The sequence below is a fragment of the Amphibalanus amphitrite genome, unplaced genomic scaffold (assembly GCF_019059575.1).
Source record: "Amphibalanus amphitrite isolate SeventyFive unplaced genomic scaffold, NRLGWU_Aamphi_draft 000078F_arrow, whole genome shotgun sequence".
Lineage (NCBI taxonomy): Eukaryota > Metazoa > Arthropoda > Thecostraca > Balanomorpha > Balanidae > Amphibalanus > Amphibalanus amphitrite.
In genome coordinates this window covers 558,840-572,354 of record NW_024881574.1, presented here as the reverse complement: position 1 = coordinate 572,354, position 13,515 = coordinate 558,840, and the positions used below count along the sequence as shown (strand labels likewise).

General features: G+C 50.9%; 1 protein-coding gene across 4 annotated transcripts in view; it reads right to left on the bottom strand.

Moving 5' to 3' along the window:
* The window catches only part of LOC122379444 (focal adhesion kinase 1-like), a 109,687-nt gene that overhangs the window by 61,868 nt on the left and 34,304 nt on the right, over positions 1-13,515 (bottom strand). Inside the window, exon 1 of one of the 4 annotated variants that reach the window (XM_043361673.1) lies at positions 4,288-5,513. The exons of the other annotated variants lie outside the window; for them this stretch is intronic. Within the exon in view, the coding sequence (XP_043217608.1) occupies positions 4,288-4,514 (227 nt within the window). The 5' untranslated portion in view covers positions 4,515-5,513. Of the gene's footprint in view, positions 1-4,287; positions 5,514-13,515 lie in introns of those variants that run through there. 4 annotated transcript variants of the gene reach the window in all.

The following is a 13,515-nucleotide window of genomic DNA, read 5'->3' as shown; positions in this document are numbered from 1 at the left end:
CATCATATGTTTGACTGATGTCGAGTGCGCTGATGAAATGATGTTGAAAAATGTTAACTTGCAATGTATAGGAGCGCCAGTAGAGAAGTGTTACTCTTGTCGGAATTCCAGCACAAGCCCATACATTCAAACCGGCACAATGTTCGCGGAAACCGCACTACCTCTAGAAATCGTTTCATATGAACTCCCGTAACACCTCTGGGTGACAACTCTACGTAATTAATCTGGACCAATCTCCACCATCGTGACAAGTTTTCCGTCCACTCCAAACCCGTTTCTCTCTCGGTCCAGCGGGCGGCGGGAATGACAATCACTTCAAACCGTCAGCTCCAACGGTCAGCTGACACCGGCGGTTCACTGCGTTCACAACGGTCATAGCGGAGCGGCCGGCTGCCGGCTGGCGGCTGGCGGCTGGCGGCTGGCGGCGGGCGGCGGGCGGTGGCGGCGGCGAACGTCAAAGACCCAGAGACCTCCTCTGAGTTTGACCTTCTGCCACCTCTCCCTCTCTCGGTCCACCGCCGCTACAGGTCATGACCGGAAATCCTAACGAGGAGGCGAATACCTAAGCCCGGGTCAGCGGCCGCGCACGGTCGGCCAATTCAGACACCCCTGCGGCCATCGGAGCGGGATTCTCCGCCAGCCGAGCGCTCCGTGACGGATTTTGTGCGCTACATGACAGGCGAGAAGTGAGAAGACAGGCGAGAAGCGAGAAGACAGATTGACCTGTGTATACAAAGGGCAGCTGGCGAGAGCAGAGTCAGGGATCGACGTTAGATCAAAGCAAGTTTCACACGGGAGATATCAAAAATTGGCTGAAAGCCGTTGAAAGTACATGAAATTCAGCAGGACAGGGTGATCTAGAATTGGCACAGGTTGAGTTTAATTCAGGGACGCGCGAGCACTGAGAAGTTTCATAAATCTACAGCTCTCACACTAGCCCGGACAAAAAGAGCGAGAATTGATAGAAATAGCTCACATGTATGTTCAGCTTCAGGCGAAATGTTCAGAAAACATCCAATGATGACTAGAACCCATCATGGTGCCAATTTGGTAATAGATCAGCCGACAGCAAATCTGTAAATATCATCACTAGATATCGATCCTCATCGTCTCAAAACTGGGGTACACAATTTTAGAATAATGCAATAGCATTGCCTCATTGCCATGTCAGTCCATGGTGTAACCAATTCTGCGCAACGCTCTCCTGGATATCATATTTCCCCTCACGCTCAAGAACACGCAGGGCTAGACACTAATGATCACCTTTTGCGCCCGCTGAGACACAGGTGACTATCTTCCAAACGACCGGTGACGCACCGCGCCGCGCCGACATGTGTGCGCCACGATTGTCACGCGTAAGTTGAGCCGGCCGCGTGCGGCGCTGCTGCGACCAAAGCGACGCAGCTGTGTTTTTTGGCAGAGGTCCGATCTGTGTCTGCGCGTGTGTACTGTGTGCGTTGGAGCCTGGATGTCACATTTGCCAAATGGAAATCGTTTAGGGAGATGCCTCTGTAGATAAAAATGATCTCACAAAGGCGACTTCAACGAAGACCTCGACAGCAACATTTTTGCTAGCATCTCTTATCAACATTTCAAGCAGTGTTTGCATTAGTTTCAACTTTCTCACCGTATTGCATACGCAATATCCACAATCGGCGGGGATACGTTTTATGAATCGACTCTCCACTTTCAGTTCGCTCCGCCATTTCCCACGCTGTTTCCACTCAGGTGGATAATCCACCGGTGAGGGTTTGGAGGGCGCTGTTGGCTCCCCACCTGCGCACCTCGACAAAACATCGGACGCTGGCGGACCCCTGCGGTGCCCTCCGTCCCTTCGGCTCCCGATCGGAGACAAAGGCACCGCTCACCGTCCGGCGAACTCGCCAACTGGGATATGGACCACCAAACAGTGCCTGGACGGGACCAGAACAGACGGGTCAGACAACGCTCTGACTCTGAACTCGAGCGACTATGCGGCCACCAGATACGGTTCGAGACTGCACTCCAAGCGCCATGCGAGACGTGGGAGTCTGACATTGACCGAAACCGGCCACCGCAGCCCACCACTCCTCACGCGAGGTCTCTCCAGCCCACATTTCAGCGAGGCTGGCCGCCTCCTCGTACCGCACTGGGACGCGCTATCCGCATAGCGCTGTGCGCGGTGGCGCTGTTTTTTTTCAAATCAGTTTGAATGTTTTGAATTGGTGGCTGTTTGAGGTCGAAGCCCACACTAACCATTAATGACAGGTGTATAGATGATTCGGTGTAAAGGTGGCGACAAATAATGGTTGGTTGTAGGCTGATGATTGAATGCTGCGAGTTTTGGGTCAGGGACCGGGAAGAGCGTGCCGTTTGTTAGCGGCGTGTGGGTGTTACAAGCCACAAGTAGCCGAGCGGTAAGCGTGTGGGCAGTGAATTATGGACTTTTGGAAGGTCAAACAGCCATGCGAACTCTCCCCGACCGTTCAGCGCCGTTGTGAACTTCCCGATCCTGGTTGGACCGTTTGAATTGCACTTCAGAAGAGTTGCGCTCACCTTTGCCAACCTTCACGTTACTGGCCGGCGAATCGCAAACTTCGTGCCCATGGGAAGCGGTGTGAAATATGGAATGCTAGGTAACCGACCAGAACTGTGCAGACAGGTTGGAATTCAGCGACCCCGGTGACATGAGGTCACCACTGGGGCAAGAAGAACAGGTCATGGGACAAGTGGAACGAAGTTTTGCGGTCTCGGGGTGCCGAACAATGCTTGGCTGACCGGATTTGCCGGTGACGAGTCCACCAAACCGGGTGGATGAGCTGGCGCCCAGGTCAGAGAACGGAGAGGATCAGCCGCTACCGAAATCCGCCCAATGACCGGACCAGCAGACTGAGCTGACCAAATGAGATGATAGAACGGTTAGCTAGCTGGCAAGGTCATTGCAAGGTCAGTGCACTACTGGCCGAATCGGCGGAATGACCTGAATTAGTTCAAAATTGATGACTAACTAAATTTGTTAAATAAATGTCAAAAAAGGCAAGCAAACAATATGCTCCTGCCTCATCCATTACAATAACTTACATAGATGTTCGCATCAAAGTCAACGTTACGCAAAGTAAGTGAATTAAAATATTAGTAAAAAAAAACAGTCGAGTAAAGTCATAAATTGAGTCATAACTTGAAACAAATCACGGCTAATCCAACTTAGAAACCTAGTGGTCAAATCCAGTCAAGCCTTGTCAAAACGAGTGAACTCAAATCATGTGTTGATTGTAGGCGTGCAGCCGACCGCAGCCAATTGCACTCGACCAGTCTGTTCCCAGTGTGCACTGCAGTGCACACTGATGCCCCTTTGGTCCATGTGCACGGGGTGTGACGGACTCACGAATCGAAAATGGCCCACCGGCTGATGGCGGATAACGAATTGCTGGAGCATAATGAATGAAAAGCTCATGAATTGTCTTGCCTCGACAATGCAATCACCTTGTAAATCTCCAGACTGCTGGGCTCCCACGGTTCAAGACGAGTGCACAGACAACGGACGCTTGTTTAGTGTGTTTATCAACGCCTCGACTTAACCGCTTGTGAACATCCTGGCGGCTCAAGTCAGCAAACTAAAGAGAAGTGCGACCGGACCAAGTCAAAAAGAGAACACCCGGTAAGTGCAAAGCAAACCTCCATGATAGCTGGGTTCCAATCCAAGCGCTTTCCGAAGAGCCGATAAGCCTGAAAAGTTGAGCCCATCGTTTAACGATGCCTTTTTTTTTTTTTGCTCCGCCAGCCTAAAGCCAGTCTGGAGCTGCCTCGCGGTGGGGTTGAACCGAGTCGAGTCGAGAGAAGCCTTATCTACTGGACATTCCGAGAAACAAACTGCGGCCAACTACCGATAGCACACGTTACGTGGGGGCAACTACCTTTAACGGTCAAGGGTTCACGCACCAGCACGCTATAGACCAAGAAGTGATGCCAGCTTACGGCGTGAGGCGAGCGGTTTAAATCGAACGTTCATCATTTACACATAGATAAATGCCGTTGAAATTGTGTAAAACACCTCCTGATAGGTAACCATGAACAGTATAGATGATGAAAAGTGATATACGCTCACATTAAGCTAAATGTTACTATAGCCCCCGATATTTCAAAACATAACTTAAACCGTCATCATAACGGCAAACCTGGGCGCCACTGTCCACGATGAAACTCCAAAAAATACTTGACACGTGGGACCCGCTCTGCACGTGACAAGACGAAACATCTGCAGTGTGCACGTAGACCCAACCCTCCGCACGTGCCCTCTCTAACACTCACCCGCAGCTGCCCGACGTCTGCCGAGGAATCACCAGCGGGTAAAACTCATCATCTGCGTACACAGGGTTGTCCGCACTCACGCACTCCCAAACCACAGACAGCCTCGCTATGGGCCTCGTCCAGCGCCTCCACAGCTCCTCCGGCATCGAGAGACGCTTAGTGTGCGTCGGAGGCGTCGCGCGATCGCGTCTCGATGACGACTCGGTCAGGTTCACTGAGGTCAGCATCACAGCGGCGCCTCGCCAGGCGATGGTCCGCTTCGACCGGCGGCGTGGCCGCCTCGAGTCGCGGCGCGCTCTCACACGACCTCACCCGACGGCGGCTCACGCGCTACTCCGGCCCGGTTGGCCGGCGCACCGCACCGCCCGGCGCCCGACCGGCTGGGAGGGCAGGCGGACGGCTGTCCGCGAGGCGGCGGCGGCGGGCTGGCGGCTGCGGTAGCGGACGAGCGGTGTGCTAGAGGCGAGTGCGGACAAGAGCGATGTGGCGGCTACGCATGGTGCGGTGAGCGGTGCAGCAGTGGCAGATGCTATTGTGTTCCGTACACCAAGTCCGATGCGGCGGGGCCGGTGGACGAACGTTTCGGTCGGTTTTCGTTAGCACTCAGCACTGACTGGCTCAAACGCGGCAGACCGTTGGCCTGATGTGGGCCGCTACCAGCCCACTCTGCACCAAATTTGGCCGAGTTGGCGGTTCACCAGCCGGCAAACCAGCAAAATCTGACCCAGAGTTCTCCACCGCCACGTCACGAGTCTCACGAGCGTCACGTCACGTTGTGTCACGTCACGGCACGATCGTGACGCAGAGAGAAAAGCGATCGCCCACAAAGCCACTGCCCGCGAACGCGACGACAACCGGCGCTGAGGCGACGACACGCGGCGCACAAGTCACAACTTCCGCGTTGGCGCGCGGCTACGGTTCTGTTTGGCAACGGCAGCCGGGGGCTAATCACCTCCTGCTAAGACGACAAAAACGGCAGCCTATCCAGTTCCTACCCCAGATTACCTACAGCACCTCTGTCGTTTGTTCAGCCCAACGTCAGCGGCACGCGCCTCTGTGAACCGATCGAGGCGATGTGACGCGTCAAAAAGTCTATCACCGCTCAAATCAGCACGCTCCGTTCGGTGCGGTGGCCCACTTGGCTCATCCTCGAATCAAGCTGTGCCGTACCGGTTTCTGGCTGGTTCCCGTGCACGTGTTATCTCGCCGGCCGCGCGGCAATCACTGGGGTGCGGCGGAGCCAGGCGCGGCTGCAGGTTTGCGAGCTAGGGTCTGCTCAAGGGTGGGTGTTGAAGCTTGACCGTCAACGAGGTCACCGGAGGGAACGAGTGCGGGTTGCGAGGTTCCGTGGCGCAATTCTGCAGAACAGCAACACCGCACCGCAGGCTCTACTGCAGATTTCCGCGGGCGTACCGCACCCAACCAGCCCCGCCCTCTCAAAGCCACCATACTCTGACCTTTGGTCGTGGTGACATACGACGTGGATGACCTTGTCGAGCTCATGTCAACTCCAACAAGTCCCAGCCGCCGCCACAGCCGGCCATCCGCCAGGCAGGCAGTATGGCGCACGTTATGACCGTTTATCCTCTCCTAATCGCCCTGTGGCTAGCCGAAGTCGCCCTGTCAGCCTCCTGGCCCGTCTCCGCAGACGACAGGCCCCGTCCTCACCCGCGGCATGGTCTCGCCAGAAATCGCTGTTTTTCCTCCAGCGCGGTCAAACGGCCGCCGATCCGCTGGGCCCAACAAAGGACCGGCCCTCCTCCCGCCGGCTGGCCCCGTTTTTCGCGGCGCCGCGCCGGTTCACGAGTCCCTAATTATCTGTACCCGTCCCTGGCAGGTGGCTTAGCGGGGGTATGGCTAATGGGCGCCGTGAGATACAAGAGCCGACACCCACGCGAGCCGCCCCGAACTGACGACCGTGCTCGCCCACAACGGCAGGTGTCGGCAGTCCAATGCGGTCCCGTTATTGTTTTAGGCGTATCGTCCCGTCCAGTATCATCTTAATTTCATTTCTCACGTCCCATCCCAATAACGTCAATTTCATTCAATTCAATCCATCCAATTCATTCCATTGTGTTCAATCTGTCCCATTCCGTTTCTCGTGACGTCCTATCCCACCATGTTTCATTCAATGTCCTCTCCGATGTTCAATGTCTGATTCTCTCTCACGTCCCATCCTCTCTCCTGTCCCATGACTATTTATCCCATCCCGTTCAATGCCTGTTCTGTCCCATCCCGTTCCATGCCCTTGCCGTCCCGTCTCTTGTCCCAAACCTCCATCTTCCTGTACCCTCAGGCTGTTTCCCGCAGGCCAGCTGACGGTCGCGCCGGACAGGACGCGGGTGTGGTCGGACAATTAGGCCGTCTCTGCACATCAGACACGCAGCAGCTGGTCGCTCTGCGTTCTATCGCGACAAGAAGGCCGTCACGGTCTGCCAGCCACCCTCCCCGGTCGCCATTCTACCCTCCCCTCCGAGTAGGCACCCTAGAGGGACACTACTGCTAGCCTCAGAGCATCCGCTTGCCCAAGGCTCGTCCTTCGCGTCACGGGCCACTTTAGTCCTCGGGGGAGGTGGGATGGGCGGGGATGGGGAGGGGGCGGTGACCCCGCACGGTCGCTGGTGATTTTCAAGGCGGAGGTCACCGGTCTAGTTCCCACGGGTGACGCCTGAGGCGACAGAGCGAATCGGTGCGGGAGCGAGGGAAAAAGATGAAGGATGTCAGGGAGAGGCCAGAGGCGAAGAGAGCCAGGGAGAATTCAGGAAAGAGGAGGATGTGAGGAAAAGCGAGGATTGCAAGGATGCATAGGAGAGCGATGCAAGAAGGAAATAGGCGAAGCAAAACAACAGACGCAATGGGATGAGTGATGAATCAAAGGAGAATAAAAGGCAGCAGGAGCTACGCTTGGTTTCTAGTCGAGGCATCGACAACGAAAACTTTTGCGGATCGCACCGATGCGTTGACAGTTAAAACCACAAGTTTCCAGCTTCCCTATGATGTGCGTTAGTGCGTGCAGTGAGACGATGACGGATGGCGATCAAACGATGACAGCCGCAGTGACGGATGATTGACGGGTGTGACAGATGAGGAAGTAACCGGTGCGGTGTCAGAAACTCTGCTAAGATGTCACTTGATGACGGATTTAGACGTCAGCGCTAATTATTGGGCAATGCACACAATTTGTCAGGTGAGCAGGGAGTACTCGCAAGGAAAACCGGCAAGCTAAAAATGAAGCCAGCCTAGGAATCATCTAGACCAAGCAATTGCCCAACTATGTAAGCATCAACAGCATTCTTCCACACTGTTAACTCATTTCAACAAACGTTTGTTACTTTTACAAGGAAAATTATTTAGCGCAAATCCCCGCACCCTTTGCCATGTCATCGAACGACCCTATTGTTTGTCATGGTAGTTGTTTTTACAACCCACACACATGTAGTTCGTTAGCAGGGGCTCCGCCACAGGGGGGGTCGCGGGGGTCCGGACCCCCCCAATAATTTACCTGGGGGGTACAGTACCCCCCAATATTCCGGATACCAATAAGCTTGTTTTCGCGTAAAAAATGACTATATCATTCATTCACAGTATGCACTTTGAATGTGTTGACAGTCGTAGAGCTAAGGAATTGAAGATCTAGAAATGTAGGGAACCCTTAGGTATAATTTCGTGACAGACGAAGTACTCAACACTCGCCGGCCTACATGGGAGTGTCATCATTCCAATCTTTTTGTTTTTACTATGAATGCGTTTAAGATTGCTAGGATTAGGAAAGTATGCTAGAATTTGGCCACAATTTGTGGGGGGGGGGGGGTCAAGCTTGCCAGACACCTCCTAGACACAATACCTGCCCTAAGAGAGTTTCAAATCGATCTGAGAATCCTTTTTCCATGTGAGGTCGTCCTATAGTTTCAGGGGGGGGGGGGTCCAAGTCGGTCTTTCAGAACACCATACTAGTCTAAGCAGCCTCACACCGTTCAGAGGTAATCGGCGATAATCTGCACAGGGCTCTGAATGCAGGTTCGTAGAGGTGGGACATCCACAAGTCACAACTGCAACAGGATCCCCATCACCTGACCTTTGCTTCAAGTGGAGCATTTTGATATCCATTTTCGGGTCAGTATAGGTCACACTCATCACAGGACTGAATGTCAGTCTCTAAGGACCCCATCCCATGCTGCTATACCTACATATGAGGGCAGGGCTTTCAAATCCCTACCACTGCTAAAGCCCTGCGCTTTCCTTTAGTACGGCCTTAGAGGACTCTACACTGGCTTTAGAGCCTACATAGATATCTGAAGGCCTATGTAGGTCCCCGAATTACCAAGCCCATGCCAGTCACTGAGAGCCCAATGCATTCTCTGATGGACAATACCGCCCTTGGAGCGCGCAACAGCGGCCTCCATTCCCCAAGAACTTTGATTTGAGAGGCCGCCATGTCGGTGTCAATGGGCTCCGCTCCTCGGTTTTCGATTCCTCGTGCTATTGGAACCTTCCCAACCAGTAATTTGGTTTGGCTCAAGTCCGTTTTGCCCGGTAACTCCAACATGCCATAGTTGGGCCGGTGTAAACGGAACGCCGTCGGAGCCGGGGTTTGGGTCGATATGGCCATTGGCTCTATTCCGGTTAGCTAGCCTTTGCCGTAGCGCTCCCGAGTTGGTATCGGACCGCCAAGTCTGGCCAAAGTCTGGCTCCATGCCACGGCTCTATTCCGGGTCCCTACGGCCAGGTCCGGCTGCTTAGAAGCTGTTCTGGCTTACTGTGGCTGAAGTACGGTTGGGGTACGGCACTGCCTGATATGGGTTAAGTCCGGCTGTGGTGCGGGCGAGCCCTGGGATCGTATGTCAGCTCCAGTAGAGCCCCAGACCTTGCCCGTACTTTGGCCGGAGCAAATGCCTGAGCTAGCTAGAGTAAAACCAGCTACGGCCCAGACCAAATTTGCTGGCTGGGCTGGTTTTGCAGTTTAAGGGAAATTTCTTCCAATAAAATTGTTAAGTTTTTTGTGCTCTAGAAAACGGCAATTTTTCATCGATTTCAATTTTCGGGCGCAGCGGGGGGGGGGGGTATTCACCCTCAATGCCACCCTGGATCCGCGAGTGAGGTTTTGTGTTTTGGGTCGGACCCCCCCAATCCCAAAAACGTGGCGGAGCCCCTGTTCGTTAGATTAGCTACCAAAGTTTGCTTTGTCATTGTTGTGTGAACGACTGTGTTCCTAGTTATAATCATGCGGCTACTAGGTAAAGACCTGCGCATAGTTGCATTTAACAAAGCTGAGCCGTGTACTTGTTAAGTCAAATCAATGCAAATCTGAGTTAGCATAGTAATGTCTACGTGCAGCAAACCTGTACTTGTAAGCGATCTACTAGTCTCAGGCTTGTAACGTTTTACAAAGACCTCCCTTGTATTCGTCAGTTTTCTCCACAAATCGCAGGTCGCCGCTCTGCAGTCTCATTATTACAGCAAAACAGCATTACTGAAAGAAGGTCATGTATTTAACCCTCGCCCCGTTGGGGGGGGGCCATTTTGGCCCCCCCCCCTGTGGTTTTTCCTGAATAGCAAGAAAACGGCGGCGCGCAGCGCCGCCAAATTTTCAGTACCTTCCCGGGCATCAATTTGACACCTTCACACCAAATTTCAAGTCTTAGGTCACCTTAGGTCAGGAGTTATTGAGGTCAAACTGAGGTCATGTTCGAGCAAAAATGAGCAAAAAACATGCAATCTTGAAACGCTCACCAAATCTACAGTTATCAAGCAATTTCAAAGTTCTTTATATGGTCTAGTAGACAAAAAGCGGCGCTACAAAACTGCTATCTCGAATTTTCAAAATTTTTGGTTTTTGACCAAAAACAAATCAAAAAATTGATTTTTTTAGAAAAACTTTTAAAAAATCCAAAAATTTTCCGAATTTCGAAAAAAAAACGGAATATATGTGATAGTCCCAGCGCTCTTCTATATACATACCAAATTTCAGATCGATATCTCGTTTTTTGGCCAAGTTATAGCGAAAAAACTGTTCAAAAATGATGACGTCAAATTTTTGAACTCAATTTTTAGCGATTCTAGACCACGTACGGCAAAACAAAGACCACCATTGAACTCCCCGTGACGAGCTGCATCGATTCGATACCCATTTTATGCAAAAATATTAACTTTGAAATTTGACCTAATTTGACCTGACCTTGACCTGACCTTGACCTAACCTTGACCAAAACGTGATCTAAGCTGGCCCCAAAGGCTGCCTGACCCATATAATCGCATTTGTCATGTAAAATGGACCATAAAACATGTATCACACGACACTTTCATATGTGACCCCCCCGTGACCTGACCTCTGTGACCTGACCTGGTATCAGTGACCTCAAATAGCAAAATATGTGTTTGAAGAACATTTCACCATCGATGATTTTCAATGAAATGTATTTTACTCGATTTTACAACGCATTTCTTGAAGTGCCTGTAAACGGTGAAAATTGGACCTTTGACCTGACCTGTGACGTCATCGGTTTGACCTAGGTCAATAAAATTGGGTCACAAGGTAGTTCCCCGTTGGGGCTATCCAACGCCGTTTACCGCTTGTCGCTATGTTGCGTGGTTCTCGAGATCTTAGGGGGGGGCCAAAATGGCCCCCCCCCCAACCGGGCGCGTTGCTCGGCAGAGCCCAACGGGGCGCGGGTTAAAATGGTACATACACATTACACACACAATAGTGATGACACTGATGACCCAAGGGGTAAGGGCAATAACGCATGCGAAAAGGCAATGAGCGTCATCATTTACGAGTACACTATAGAATCACACGTTTACATGCATTAGGTTTGAGTTAAGATAGTCAACTTGGGCTCCCTGCCTCGCAATAACTGGTTTGGGGACTCGCAACATCAAGGAATGCCTTGATTCGGAAAAAAATATGTTATTTCTAAGTCTGCGGAACACAAATTTTAAGGGGCAAAACCAATTCGAATCTAAGGGGCATTCAAATTCATTAGCCCCTTGGAATTCAGGTGCTTTTTCATTTCTAGACATCTTGAGTTTCTGCAGTTTGCTGTCTTCAGTGCAGCGACCCTTGCTTGCAAGCTGGAGCTTTCGCTCCTGATGAAAGCCTGAAGAAAGCATCGCTATATTATAGCATATGCAGAACAATATGGCCTGGAGCAGAACACATTGTGCTTACTGCTTACTTCCATACATCACGCACTTATTCAGCAAATTTCTCTGATTCAATCTGCATTACTATCAGTTGAAAGACATACATTTCATTAAAAAATGACAAAAACGACCGAACACTGTTATCACCTACCATTTTCACGGAAGTGCGCAGGAGGCCACATCACTGCACGGCGGTTGGCGCGCAACTGAAACTTTCAAAATTAAACGGCCGGAAACGTTTTTGGCGCCACCTATATAACAAGTAACAGCTTTGTGTATGTTACTACTAACACGTCTAGCTAGCGTAACTAAGTCCGTGTTGCAAAGGTGTAGCTGATACATTCGACAAGGACATAGATTACACAAGTATGTATCAGTATTGTTGCAATGGTGTAGCTGGTTCTTTCGACAAGGATGTAAATTACAAATCATAAGCAAATCTATGTTCCATATTACGAATAAGACACTGGTAGTTTTCACAATAGCCTCCATAATCCTCGTCAATTTTATGAATGATCGACTAGGTGCTGGGGCTGATACTTATATTTGCAATGTTGATTCAACCAACTATGACAAGATATTCGTCGTTCGACATAACCTTTATTAGTATTTTTGACAAACGCTCGTCGTTGTACGACAACCCCTTGTCAAAATGAGTTTACAGTGCAGCTCCATTCCTTCCTGTCTTTGCACTTCCAATGTCACTTCAATCATGTATCAATTTTGGTAAACTTCACACCAAACAACCAGCAAACTTCCCGTAAATCTCGACAAATCTCACGGCCGGCGAACACCAGTTCCGGCGGAACAGCCAAGTGTCGGTCCGTCGGCCTTTAGAAGCCGCCACTGTCAGACAATCGGACAATTTGGGTCCCTGGTCTCGACTGGCCGCCGGCCGTGACTGGTCCAGGTCGGCATCACGCCTCCGTGACGGTCACGGGACTGTGCCGTGACGCTCCCGTCACGTTACGGGGTAGGCGACAGACAAAGGTTAGCATTTCCTCGAAAACAGATCGCGGAGCAAGACAGCAAGAGGTGGCGGGAAGGATATCGATGTATCGCGGTAAGACGGATGTCAAAAATAAAACAGATTGGTATGCCCTCTCCAGGCAATAGCAACAAAACTGCTTTTCATCGTAAATCATATGTTGATGTTTCAGCAACATTCGAAGTAAATAAAGATGAAGTTATAAATAAATACAAAAGTTCACGTCATCACAAAAAAACTTGAATGTTTCTTTAGTAATTTTAAATATATAACCTTTTCTGCCTAAACATTAAAAACAAACATGATACGAAATATGCATGAGCAGATATGGTAAGCAATACGTATATTGTTCTACTTTTTATAGCTCCCTTATTCTCAGGATTCATGGTCGGCACAAAAACGCCCACAGGGCCCCTCAGCACCTCCTGTCACCGTCAACGGTCCGACTTTCGACCTCGCGTTCAGCTCAGCCTGTCTCAAAAGACGAATGAACGGTCTGGAAGCCCGGGGGCATGCCCGTGCGTGAGCTGCGTGGCTTATCCATAGGCTAACGCATTCAGCCATCTATTTGTGCTCGTCTTGATCGTGAGAGCGTCGTTTGTGCGTCGACAAATTATACGGGGCGCCAAGTTAAAGACCCTCCGCCAATAAACATCAATCACTTGTGGAGCGCTCTCCCGGCGGATCAGCATACTTGAATGAAGCGACGAACGCAGCCCAAATACATGTTCTAGTCTTGGCATTGCCGAGAGTTCACGGTTTATCGATCTTTCGTGTGGCTGGGGAACCAGCACAATGTCAGCTGGTTGTCAGTTACCGCTGGCAGTTGCCGACATGTGATAGCGTCAAATCAGTTCATGAATTTAATCATCAGAGTTAGCCTCGTGTTTTCATGAATATGAGATGCATCACAGATTTTGTGCTAGTGTGTTTCCCTATCTGTAAAACGTGAAAATTGAAATGACTATTATCCCAAAAGACCAGATAGGTCAAGTGTTGAAGATCACGATTCACGAACACCCGCAAATAAGCAGTGTAATCTATGTCAAGTGGCTCATGTGCTCTTGTCTGATATGGATCCCATTCGGGCAGTTAAA